Source organism: Tigriopus californicus, chromosome 11, assembly GCF_007210705.1.
Source record: "Tigriopus californicus strain San Diego chromosome 11, Tcal_SD_v2.1, whole genome shotgun sequence".
In the NCBI taxonomy this organism is placed as follows: domain Eukaryota; kingdom Metazoa; phylum Arthropoda; class Copepoda; order Harpacticoida; family Harpacticidae; genus Tigriopus; species Tigriopus californicus.
The window spans coordinates 9,810,832-9,822,515 of record NC_081450.1 but is presented as its reverse complement, the minus strand read 5'-3'; the positions used below and the strand labels follow the sequence as shown (position 1 = coordinate 9,822,515).

At 41.1% G+C, this 11,684-nt stretch overlaps 2 protein-coding genes across 3 annotated transcripts in view; one reads left to right on the top strand and one right to left on the bottom strand.

The window, feature by feature from the left end:
- The window catches only part of LOC131889808 (keratin-associated protein 6-2-like), a gene marked incomplete in the record, with an annotated part of 56,869 nt that overhangs the window by 36,491 nt on the left and 8,694 nt on the right, over positions 1-11,684 (top strand).
- Positions 165-11,684, bottom strand: part of LOC131889789 (polypeptide N-acetylgalactosaminyltransferase 2-like) — a 31,183-nt gene continuing 19,663 nt past the window's right edge. The window contains exons 2-8 of one of the 2 annotated variants that reach the window (XM_059238972.1): positions 8,807-9,222; positions 7,685-7,752; positions 5,837-5,997; positions 3,793-4,099; positions 3,505-3,724; positions 873-1,200; positions 165-801 (exon numbers count right to left, since the gene is read on the bottom strand). In XM_059238972.1, coding sequence (XP_059094955.1) covers positions 613-801; positions 873-1,200; positions 3,505-3,724; positions 3,793-4,099; positions 5,837-5,997; positions 7,685-7,752; positions 8,807-9,222 — 1,689 coding nt within the window. In that variant the 3' untranslated portion in view covers positions 165-612. Of the gene's footprint in view, positions 802-872; positions 1,201-3,504; positions 3,725-3,792; positions 4,100-5,836; positions 5,998-7,684; positions 7,753-8,806; positions 9,500-11,684 lie in introns of those variants that run through there. The other variant, XM_059238971.1, reaches the window with a different exon arrangement.

Sequence of the window (11,684 nt, the reverse complement as noted above, 5' to 3'; positions counted from 1 at the left end):
ATCATCTTGAATCTACCCTGAACGGCAAAACAAGTTATTTTTTCGACCTTTAGTCATTAACTTCATCCGTATCCTCTTCTTCCTGTGGTGTTCACATATTCCATCCTGGAGCTTGATGATAGCCCTTCTCTGTAGATCAAACCACAATGAATCCAACTCATACATTGACTAGATCTTTTTTCTATTTACTTGGTTAACAAGGATGATAATGATGTTATGGTGTTGTGCAGATAGCAAGTTTGTCATTACAATTCAATATTATCAAATCAGTCGGGGTGAGAGTTGACAATGGGATGAATCAAAAGGTTGAATATCGTCTCTGGGTAAACAATTGGTTGTGATAAAAAGAGAAGTCTAACAAAGTATGTGGTAGCATTTGGTTGTGTGCAACAACATATTATTGATATTGACGACATTAATGCAGTTTTGGCACTTCTTGCTAATACTGGGTCAAAGGAAGAGAATGAGTTGATCGACGAATGGTGGTAGTGGTAGTATATCATGTAGTACGTATTTTGGTGGATATTTGCAATCTTTTTCCGCGCATAATACTACCCAAGAAGAGGGGAGGGAGGATGCAGAATAAGAAACAACACCGCACGGGATTTCTTTTCAATTCAGATTAAACCTCCACATTTGAGCGGGCCTGACATTATCACAGATTTGAGCCGTTAGCTCATTGCTACCCTCATTTCTCGTCACACACAGGTTGTAAGCTTCCTGTCGGAGCAAAGCGCCCTCAACCCCACGGGCCTTGATAAGAAGCCCCCCTGTGGTGGCAGGGGGAATTCGTTGCCATTTCTGGAACAAACCAATTACAAATTATACCCTGAATCGTATATCGGGATGCCCAAAACCATTCTTGCTCTTACCTGCCACACGGAATCATTGCACAATTTAAGTAAGAGCCTGGACCCCTCTATGGGTTTCTCTAAGGCTAAACACAGATCGGTATGTTTGACATGCCCACTTTGGGTGAAGCTCCATTCTTGATTGCCACCCGCCCCATGGCAAGCGTAAACTCCCAATTGCCCGTTGTTTAGATGGCCCAAGGTGTCCAGACATAACGCACCTTGGCGTATGGAGCCTGAGGCCAAGTCTTGAGCCGCTGGGAGCTTCAACTCCTTGTAAACGTTATCCAAATACCATTTGAAGGGTTTGCATTGCAGTTCTTCTTTGAGTTGGACACGCTCAGAAATACTAGAAAAAGAAAAAGAACTCGAGTGTTTGGGCACTCTCGCCTTTCGGATCCTTCATTCATTCGTTCCGAGTTTCTTTCCAATAACAATTCAGGTCCTAATAGAAATGACTTGTGGCAAGTTTTTTGAACGCTCGTACGTACCTCTGAGTTAAGGCTTGGACGTTACCCAGAATGAGTCTCATCTCGCCACTTTTACGAACTTATTTTCGTGCCGCTGAACGGCCAAGCCTCTACCTCCTAAGTAAGAGCCTTAAAAACTGGCCTCTGAACAGGGTTTTTCGCCGTCTTATCCATCTTTCAAACACTCGTGTGGATCAATTATTTACTCACTATGATAGTTCAATTCATTAATGCATAAGCGTCTTTCCAGTTTTTTTACTGAATGCACATTATGCACTCGATTTAATTGACTTCGCATTAAATAGACAGATTGATGTCATTACTTGGAACTTTTGGTAAACTCGGCGGTTTTTTTGCCGACATTCAATGAAAGAGATGAGAGTTTACGCTCTCAAGATCAATTTGAAGTAGAGTATGTATTTGACTCCTAGAGCACTGCATCTTGGGAAAATTTCTCTAACATAAGAAATTTCAGTCATTGGAATAAAAAAGATATCATGGCGTAATGTAAAGTATATTTATACAACCTTCTTCATTCGTTTTTGTTCCCCAGGTAAAAGACCAGTTAAACTTGAGTTTTAAGGTAGAGAAAAGTCGAGCTCGCCAAGCCCTGAACACATTTTGAAGGTTTAACCTTAAAGGTTCAATGGAAACGAAAGGAACGAAGTGTGATGACGGGATCGTAGTGATTTTCAACCGCAGCTAATCGGTAACTTTAGAGCAATGCTACTCCAGTCGACTCAAGGCAGTACGTACCTCTATAACCAGAAAATGCACTAACAGCCTTTCACCTCTCACATAGCCGGTCTAAAGACCGATCTGTCTGGCTTTCTGGCAATGAATCCTTTAAGCAACAGCTGTTTGATGACTAAGGTTGTCAAAATTATGCATTGAAAAGGACCTCAAGATGCAAATAAAGATGCAAAAAAACAAGCTCAGAATGCAAATAAGGATGCAAATAAACTTCAAACATGCTTTATATTGTTATGGCATACTGAGTATCTTAAGGAATGTGTGAGGGTGGACACATATATTCTAATAACAGTATGCTCTGATTCCAGTGGATCAGTATCTGAATAGTAATCCAAGCCTAAACTTCACAGCTGTAATCAAAGCTTTGAATTGTCCGTTCCCTGACCCTGAATTCTCAAGTGCAGAGATTCGTCAGGGATACCCATTTCTCATCAAAATAGTGAAAATACAAATTTTCTGCCCAAACAAAATCGGCCAAAAGAAGCCTTAAATGCATAAAAATGTGAAAGACGGACCAAAGAGGCAAATGATGCAAATAAATGTTCTTGATGCAAAAGACGCAATTAAAGGCCCAGGATACAAATAAATGTTATTTGCGTAAGTTTGAGAACACTACTGATTACTAGTCAATCATCAATTCTTAGGAGGTCACTGGCCTAGTTGAAATATAAGGAGGGAATTAAAAAAACCAAGACACAAGTCATCAGATTAGACAAAAAAATATTTCGTTAGGTTCAAAAAAAGGATAGGAAGCTTTAATATAGCAAATATACATATAAAACTGCTTTTTCAGAATTTAAAGCATGTTTTGTCTATGATAATGAATAATAATGTGGCTATTATTAAAATGTACTGTTAGTAGACAGTTCTTTTCGAAAATCAATGGCCTGGAACTGTACGGTAATTCAATCCCTTAACAAAAATATATTAAGGCCCAAAAGGTCTTGTGATGTCTCCAAAAATTGTCTTGACGTAATCTCCTTTTCCTGCTTCACAGATGTTTCGCTGATTGACAGCAGGGTGCTTGGCCGATACTCTTCTCTTGCGGTGCTCGGTTTCAACCAAAGCAGTCAAACAAGTCATCAACCAACTGAGTTATAAATTTGGAACTTTATCTTTGTGAATCAATCTCCATTGCATACAGTGTGGCCTAACTAGAACCGAAAAAAAATTCCGATGGGTTATTTCCTTAACATGAGCTTTTTATGAAGACAAGTCACTGACTTAGTGGTTCCCTGCCTTCGCTTCTGTCGTAGCTTTTATGGTTTCGTTAGTAAATGTGTTCACAGGCGAATCTTATTGCTTGTGTAATACCGACATGGCAGAACCGCAATATTATCTGAGTGTAAACCAGCGATAAGTACCGTATATAGACCCAAATCTTGGAGTCAATGTAATGCCAAAACGATTAACGATAATGTGATTCTTACTCTCCGAAGGGAACATTTTTGGCCAAGGGCACTGCTGCGTAGTAATACTTCTTGTAATCACCCATCCAGACTTCAGCCGCTCTACGGGTATTTCTGGCGAACACATTGCCAGACCCTCCAGGAAATGTATAGGGATGTTGCTTCCGAAATACATGGCCAACTCGTGAGCAGGGGATTATTTCTAAAGAGCCTCCGCATTGCCAGACGCGAAACGAAATCTCTGAAAGGAACAGATTCAATTGATGTTTTCTTCTAATTGGAGCATGGTATTGATCCGTATTGGCCTACCCAAATTCTCGCCGCCCCAAATGTCCATGAGCATGTCGTATTTGCCGATCTTATCGAAGTAGTCCTTGTCAATCATGAAGAGTCCGCCTGCGATCATGGGCGTTCTGATTGGACGAGTGGGGTCAAATTGCCTCAAGCGCCTCTCTTCTGGACCGAGATATTCCCATTTGAACACCAGGTTCCAATCAAAACCTCCTCGAAGATCGGCGGAGGCACCAATATATTGGAAATTATCCATGGATATGACGTCAATAATGGGGCACACCACTCGACTTGGGTCCTCGTCGACTCGCTCCAACATTGGCTCCTAAAAGTATGTAAATGTACTTAGTAACGAAGGGTCTTGCATATACACTTTTTGCTTTGGGTTTCAATGCGCCGTTGAATTCACAAATACTTTTTCATCATGTTGGGGCAAGATGTTCCGTTTTGGCTACGGCAGTTTTTCAGTACGAAATAGTCCCCCTCCCTTCGATTCTCTTCCCCGAACTTTTTAAACGTAACTTTTGAACGGTTAACTGCACATCCAAAAGCATAAAGCCAATAGAATACCGGACAAGGGCAAGGACAAAATATAGGAAAATGAACTATGCGATGATGGTTTTTTTTTGCTGGCTGGTTGAGGCTCCTCCTCCGACCCAACAACCACCAATCAAAAAGAGTGATTTGTGGCTTCGATTTTAGCTGATTGATTTGCATTTGGTGGTGTTGCCTTTGAAACGAGACGAAACATAGAAGTCCCAGTTTTGAAAATAACTTCATTTTTTTAAAGATTATATCGATACAAACTGTGAACTTTCCCGAGTTGTATACATTATTCAAACAACATATACGTTTAAATCCACTTCCTTCTAACATTCATATTCTTTTTGATTCTTTTGTGCTATCTTTGGACCCCCAACTGATAAGGCAGATGTGAACGCATCTGATTGCATGGCCATATCACGCACTATTTCTTCAATGCGCTTTTTGAGACCAATATAACAACCGAGCTCATCAACTTCGTCCCCTGAGAAATATGGTACAAGAGCAAATGTAGGAATAATGTACAGATGGGAGCTCATTTGGTATTATGTATTGCCCTCCGAAACCACGATTACGAGAATAACCACAGTCTTGGTTGATTTCCAGGTCGGTTTTGACGATCTGATCAAAAGTTGTATTGGTCCGAACCCGGTTCCTGCCAACTTTTATGCACAAATTTCAGCCCTCCAAACTTTTTTAAGCTCTGTCATAACGAAATCTTTCTTCAACTCCTCGTTTTCAAAAGGACCCGCCGTGTAGTCCAAAAAGAGCCATGATTCCAAAAAGAAACTTTTCCTTCTTGATACTTGAACGTCCCATCAACCCACTGAAAGGGTGTTTAGGAGGCTTTTAATGCATGGGCAACCTTGTGGCAGGCCAACCACTAGTGCTTGAAGGGCAAAACGAAGTGTTCCAAAACTTTGGAAAGATCATCATCCTCGTCCCTTTTCGTGACCTCGTTCCCTGCTCCTCTTCCCTTATTCACTTGGTTCAGTCAATTTGTGTTTCGTCCCACCAGCCTCAATCAAGCTTTTGCCAGTCAGGTAAAGAAAGAGGCAAGCAGGCAGAGTTATCCATTACATTAAGTTTGATTAAGAGATTGCATGACTGGCTCCCATATGACTTTTTGAATTTGTTTTCAGGTTCGTCTCAGCTACCATAGCAACTCTCTGAGTGAGGCATGCAGCTGGTAGTTTCGTGATCGTGATTTTTCACTCACTCAATTCGAATTTTGGCCATCATTTGTGTGATTGTTCTTCGCTTTGTTCGTCGAGTCTCTGTACAATATATATATAGTGGGATAGGTGCCTACAGAAAGAGGTCACAAACACACACACACACACACACACCAAGTTTGACGGTTGTTTTGTGATTGGCCGCCATGCTATGAGTTGGTAGATTTGCTCAAAAAAATCCTATCTGGCACGAGGGATTGATTGATTGCCCTCCAACCAACAACCCATCAACCCATCTCCGAAGCACGCCTACCGTATCGTATTCACACTTGCAGTATACTCACCAGCCAATGTTGATTACATTCACAATGTGAGTCCAGAAAAGTGAGGATGGAGGATGTGGCAGCCCCTGCTCCTCGTACCCGAGATCGCATGAGGCCTTCTCGCTTCTCATTCCGGAGAACACGGACCTTATGAATATTATTCAGCTCTTCTCCATCCGAGGCTAAAAGAGAATTAGAATTTATGCCTTGGATCAGTTTCCATCCAATAACGAGGCAGGAGGGACAGATGCTCCATTCCAATGGAGGAATAACACCGAATGAGAATAGACTTTATTGGCCTTTCTTGTTTGATGGAAAGAACTACTGATTTCGTTTAAGGAGGCACATTTGAATAAGGAGACCTCCAAATCGTGTAAAAGACGACTTAACTCACAGTTTCTTTGGCTCGTTGAAAGAGCTTAACATTTAGAATGGAGCTCAAAACTCGTCTCCAAAGGTTAATTTGACGATTATGGTCATAAAGTACTCGCCGAAGGCGCCTTTTCCGTGGACAACACAGATTTGATGAAGCAAACGGAATGAACCAGCTTCTTTGTTTTCGTTCTGCTTGAGAGCTCTCTGTTATGAAATTATATAACGATCTGAATTACATTTCAGTAATCAGAACAAAAGAAATTCAACACGAACTTAAAACTTATTATACGTTTGCTTGTATCAGTATCATTGACTCCAGCAATAACCCCTTTTATAAGATGTGTTCAGAAAATGAAAGGAGTGACACAAGATTATTATTCTTTTTTTTTGCTGCCTTTGCCTCAGATTTAAAAGCAGTCATTGATTATCACGAAAAGATTTCAAAAAATTCTAGCCTACTGTCGGGGGAAAAAACTGCATGAAATCGGAATGATTGGATTGATATTTTAGCGATTTTTATTGCCAGTCTCAAGCCGAAACACGACTGTCAAAAAGATGCCAAATGTCGTGCATAACTAATGCATTAATGTGATTGCATTCATTCAATCAATTCATTCCTTTCTGGCCGTACGCACAATTGTACGTTTAATTGCAGAGACAAACATCTATGAGAATTTGAAAATGGCTTTGGTTTCAGTTGAAATACAGATATTTCATTGTCATGATTGCCTTTTAAAACAATGTAGATCGAATGCCGTTAACAAAGCAATGCTTACAAGAGCCCAACGAAATGCAATTCCACTCGCCCTTGAAAAAATGACTTGGAGCAAGATTTATTGATTTTCCCCCGTTTTCGGCACCTCAACCTTTCCCAGTTCAACAAATCAATATCCGTCAACCTAACACCTTTTCATTCATTCCCTCTTTCTTGGTCATTTTGTTTGGTCATTCAATCAGTTATTTTCCATGTCTTCGCCACGCGTAAAACATTCTTTGGACTTCGAAGTTATTTCCCAACCCTTTTCCACATTCCCACGAAGGAAGGAGAGCATGAATAGATGAACGTCCTATTACATCTCATCTGATCGAGTTTGTACTTTTTCGGTTCTCATTGCACACCATCTCCTGATGTGACAAATCCACGTAGTCCAGGAAGACAAATTGGCGTACAAATATCATCATCTAATTTCAACCCACTGAGTCTGTGGATGACTTGATGAACGGACAATCACTTGCCAGCCGCCGCCGCCACCACCGCCTGATATCACGATCAGGGAAGGAATTCATTTACGTATGTACTACTATACTACGGACAATCAGTTTTACTCGACGAATGACTGGCAGAAGCCAGACAGCCGGTGACTGTGACGGTGACGTTGATGAAGATGTTGCTGCTGTTGTTGTGAATGTTACTGATGTTGTTATCATTATTAGTGTCTGTCTGGAGGGTCCATAGAAAGTTTTGTGGAATAGTTTACTACCACTGCTACTTACGATCATCGCTGAAGTCGTCGACCAGGATAATTTCGTGTATGAGATCAGGCGGACTTCGGTTAAGAACACTGAAAAAAAGTAGAACCAGAATGTTTAGCCTATCATTGGTCTACACACACGTCGTGCGTACGTAGGTGGAGTAAAACGAACAAAGCAGGGGACTAGTAAAAATCTGGGAAGATTTGTTGGCCTGCAATCTTCTGGGAAGGGCTTGAACTTTGCCAGAAACGTCAATTTTTGATATTTCCATCGACTCGCGGTTGCCAACAAGGCATTTCATGATCGAAACGTGTGGTAATACTCTAAATACTTGCTTGCACTACGTGAGGGGACATTCTAATATTCGATGTTTCTTCTTTACTCCACAACAATCAGAAAACTCTTGAACTTGAGCATTTGTTTGCATACGATTACTTCTTTCATAATCAATTTCTGCACCTTGATGCAGTTTCCAGAACCAAGAAATGACGATTGTCGACCAGGAAGCATATGGTGTTACATTTTGTGCTTTTCATTTCACGAAATCCACGTCATTTCGACGCCAACCAACTTTCATTTTCTCCACCGGCCAAATGTGTCGAGGGAGATTTTTCAAGTGTCCGTAATTGTTCTTTGAGATCTGAGAGATCTGGGAGTGCAAGCTGTGGTCTCGAACCAATTTCGAGCTGATGGCCTGATCTTTTCAAATTGGACTTGGGCCGAAAAAAAAGAGATATGTCATCTTGAACTAAAGAATTAGAATGTCCTCCGAAGCCGACACATAAAACTATAGAATAGAGCGAGGGAGTTGACAAGCGTAACCTTGAGAATATTGGCATTTCGCCGACCAAAAAATGCCGGGAGTTCCTTTACGAGCATGATAAATCGTCCATTTTTAATCAGAGCTCGTTGTTTTGGCATATCAAAGAAAACTAACTCATTGGGCATGACGTTAAATGAGAACAGGAAATGTTTCATGGTGTTAAGCCTCACAATCAGAGCAAAACAATTGACCCTAGTGGACAAACAAGCCTAGAAGCTGAAACCAAAAATTTCTCGATTCTAGCCTTGGATAATTTGCAACTAGTTTGACACAGTGACATTTTGAAGAAGGAAAAGAAATGTCCCGTGTGTCTTTCCTACCTGACAATGGTTCGAAGTAAGGTCGAACGAGCTTCATTGTGAAACGTGATAATGATACTTGTGGGAGGTAGAATTCTGTTATTCCACGTTTTTCTCCGACATTGTGCACTCCGTGTGTCTGGAATGTCCCGGTTGCTCGAAATGGCATCACTGGCCTCTTGGTTAAACTTGTTTCGAGTGTAGGGATCCTCTCCGGGCTTCACGGCTCCATCCGAAATGTACTTGCTTTCATCGAAGAAGCCAGAGGCCGACCAAGCCGAGGGTGAAGATAGTTCCACGGAGGATTTCCCCTCATAAGACAATGGCAAACTTATGGCTGAGCCTACGGATATTTTGGCCCGTGGGGTGTTCGTCATGAACCGGAGTCCGTTGCTTTCCACGAGATCGGTTTTCAGTCGAAGGGCACCATTATAGTCCTGGAACAAATCGTAAAACATGAGAATGGACTTTAGCGACGAGACCGATAGTTCATTCATCATTACACGGTGGTTGACAGAGGGGTTCATTAACGCAGCATAGTAGGAATTGAAGTTCAATGCATCATTGTTCAAAGTGGTTGCTGTTGCTACCAGGGATCGATTAATCGTTGGCCGGATTGCCATGTGGCTTTTTTCATTGGGATCATGTGAATTCAGTGGCGTGATATGTAGATTTTTTCATTACCCTTTAAGCTTACATGTGAATGGGATTGTTGGCGATCTAAAACCAAGAAGTAGTGGCCGTGCTAACTATCCGCGCTCAAAACCAGGATAACAAGCAAATAATCTAAAGTTAAGTAAGGCTTTTTTCTACTCAGTTTCAAAACCGATACCAAGAGGCTCATAAAAAGACGGGTTACAACTGAAATAACGTGTTGCTATAACAAACAAGGGAGATACCAAGATATGAGTATGTAGCATACCAAAGTGTCTTCTTTTTTCATTTTTTCAAATAGTAAATGATCGAAACGAAGATCTATTATTTGTTGCAGATTTGTGACAGAAAAGTAGAAAAAATCAATTGAAATATAGCAATGGAGCGTTTATGAATTAAATTCATTTGCTCCAAAACAAGGAACTTTTAAAATATCATCAAGAATTATCCTAATTTGTTGCTTTAATCTGTTTCTGTTTAAAATCCGCTCGCAGTCCCTGCAAACCCTAATATGAAAATTGAACTTTGCTAGTCGTGATTGCACCAGAGAATCAAGACGAGAACCAAGCCTACCCGACGTTCTATAGTAAAACAACCACCTCCACTGTTTCGGCTAGCGTCATCATCTTTGTGAACTGCTTGGAAATGTCTCTACATCTTCGGCAATGAACCCATACGCACTAGAAGACCTTTAAGAATTGCAACTAAATGTCTCTCTCGAAGTATAAAAGCATCATTGGCACCCGAACCAAGTATCAGTCTGCTTGCAGTTGGCAAAGAGTCAAGGCATCCGACATCAACATTCAACATGAACAAGTTTGTGGTAAGCTAATAAAACTGCCAATGACAATCACATGGAGGTCATCTCAATATTTGAACCGGTTTTTTTTCAGGCTTTCGCAGCTTTCGTTCTCGCAGTTGCCTGCGCTGAACCTGAGGCCAGCCCTTATCGTGGTTATGGTGGTTATGGCGGTTATGGGGGCCGAGTAGGATATGGCGGTGGTTATGGTCATGGTTATGGCCATAGCTATGGCCATAGCTATGGCAAGCGATCAGCTGAAACCACTGAGGTTGAGGTTGAAAAGCGATCCGCCGAGGCTGAAGCTGAACCCGGATATGGATATGGCGGTTATGGTGGCTACGGACATGGCGGTTATGGCCGCAGCTATGGTGGCTATGGAGGCTACGGTCATCACTACGGCAAGCGATCTGCTGATGCTGAGCCCGGATATGGCGGTTATCGTGGATATGGTGGATATGGCGGTTACGGTCATAGTTATGGTTATGGCCATGGATACGGCTACGGCAAATAAACGTCACCCCTAAATCTAACTACTGAGCGCCAAAATGGTCAAACAAAACCAATGATTCTCAAAACGCCCTGATCCATTACAATTGTCAAAGATTTGGAAAAGCCAAGCTTGTTCAAATACATTGATATCAATCAAAAGTGTAAAGTGTGTTCTTTTGCCCATCTTTAGGGGGTTCATTTGATAAGGGTACAGACTTTTAGAGATGTCGGCTTCAAACGGAAAGGAAAGTTTCGTATTTCCTGAACCATTCACTTTATTGAAAATTCCCTCTCGAAAGGATCGCAAAAAATCGAATAGGCGAACTTGGGCCCATGTTGAAAGCATGTTGACTACATTTCAAGACAGTAAAGAAATATCTTTGTGAAGTAAAGTATTCTAACCAAAACTCCCCAAACAGGTTAAAAAGCTACAATGGGGAAATTAGGTAATTCAACATCATTCAGGTTGTTACAATTATTTCTTGAAGTCATTAGTTTTGAACCTCAATAAAAAGTTAATATCTTCAATTCAAAGACCTACTGCAACAGTTCTTAATCCCTTGGACAAAACTTGGCTTGCTTATTTATAAAGTGGAAGAATGTGAACAGTCTTTTCAAAAACTGATCAAATGCTTTTTGAGCAGAAAAATATATAATTATGAAACTCATTAAATTGTAGGGTGGATTTCATACGGTGTTACAGAATTTGCTTTGGCAAAAATGCCTGAACTATTTACTTTCAAAATTGGTGCCCCAATTGCCAGCAGCCTTCGCTTTGTATTGCAACCATTGCAACACTTAACAGCAACTTTCGGAGGACGGAAGCCAAGGTTAGCCAGTCATTTCTAGGGACTGTATAGAGCATGCCAGTGGCGAGGCTGACAGTGGGTGTTTTCGGTAAACATTTTTGGTCAAGAGCGACCAATTTCACTAGTCTTGTGTATACTCAAAATT